The sequence below is a fragment of the Penaeus monodon genome, chromosome 25 (genome assembly GCF_015228065.2).
Source record: "Penaeus monodon isolate SGIC_2016 chromosome 25, NSTDA_Pmon_1, whole genome shotgun sequence".
NCBI classification, from domain to species: Eukaryota; Metazoa; Arthropoda; class Malacostraca; order Decapoda; family Penaeidae; genus Penaeus; species Penaeus monodon.
In genome coordinates, this window is record NC_051410.1 from 34,260,797 (window position 1) to 34,261,074 (window position 278).

The 278-nt window shown below is 37.4% G+C and overlaps 1 protein-coding gene across 1 annotated transcript in view; it reads left to right on the top strand.

Annotated features, from left to right (window-relative positions):
• Positions 1–278, top strand: part of LOC119589164 (DNA topoisomerase 2-like) — a gene marked incomplete in the record, with an annotated part of 20,493 nt that overhangs the window by 3,842 nt on the left and 16,373 nt on the right. The window contains 1 exon segment of the mRNA XM_037937751.1: positions 65–245. Coding sequence (XP_037793679.1) covers positions 65–245 — 181 coding nt within the window.

Below are 278 nucleotides of genomic sequence, written 5' to 3' on the forward strand. Positions count from 1 at the left end.
TAGATCTTTAGTTGTTTGTACTTTGATATAAGGACAGCTAAGTTCATAAAATTTTGTCTTTCAGGTTCTGTGGAATTCACAACAGAACAAATGTGGATTTTTGACCCTGAGACAGACAGGATTGTGCAGAAAGAGATTTCATTTGTCCCAGGTCTTTATAAGATTTATGATGAAATCTTAGTCAATGCTGCTGACAACAAGCAAAGAGACCCTGGGATGGACACCATCAAGGTGGAGATTGACCCGTAAGTATAATGAAAAGAGGACATTGTTTTCCT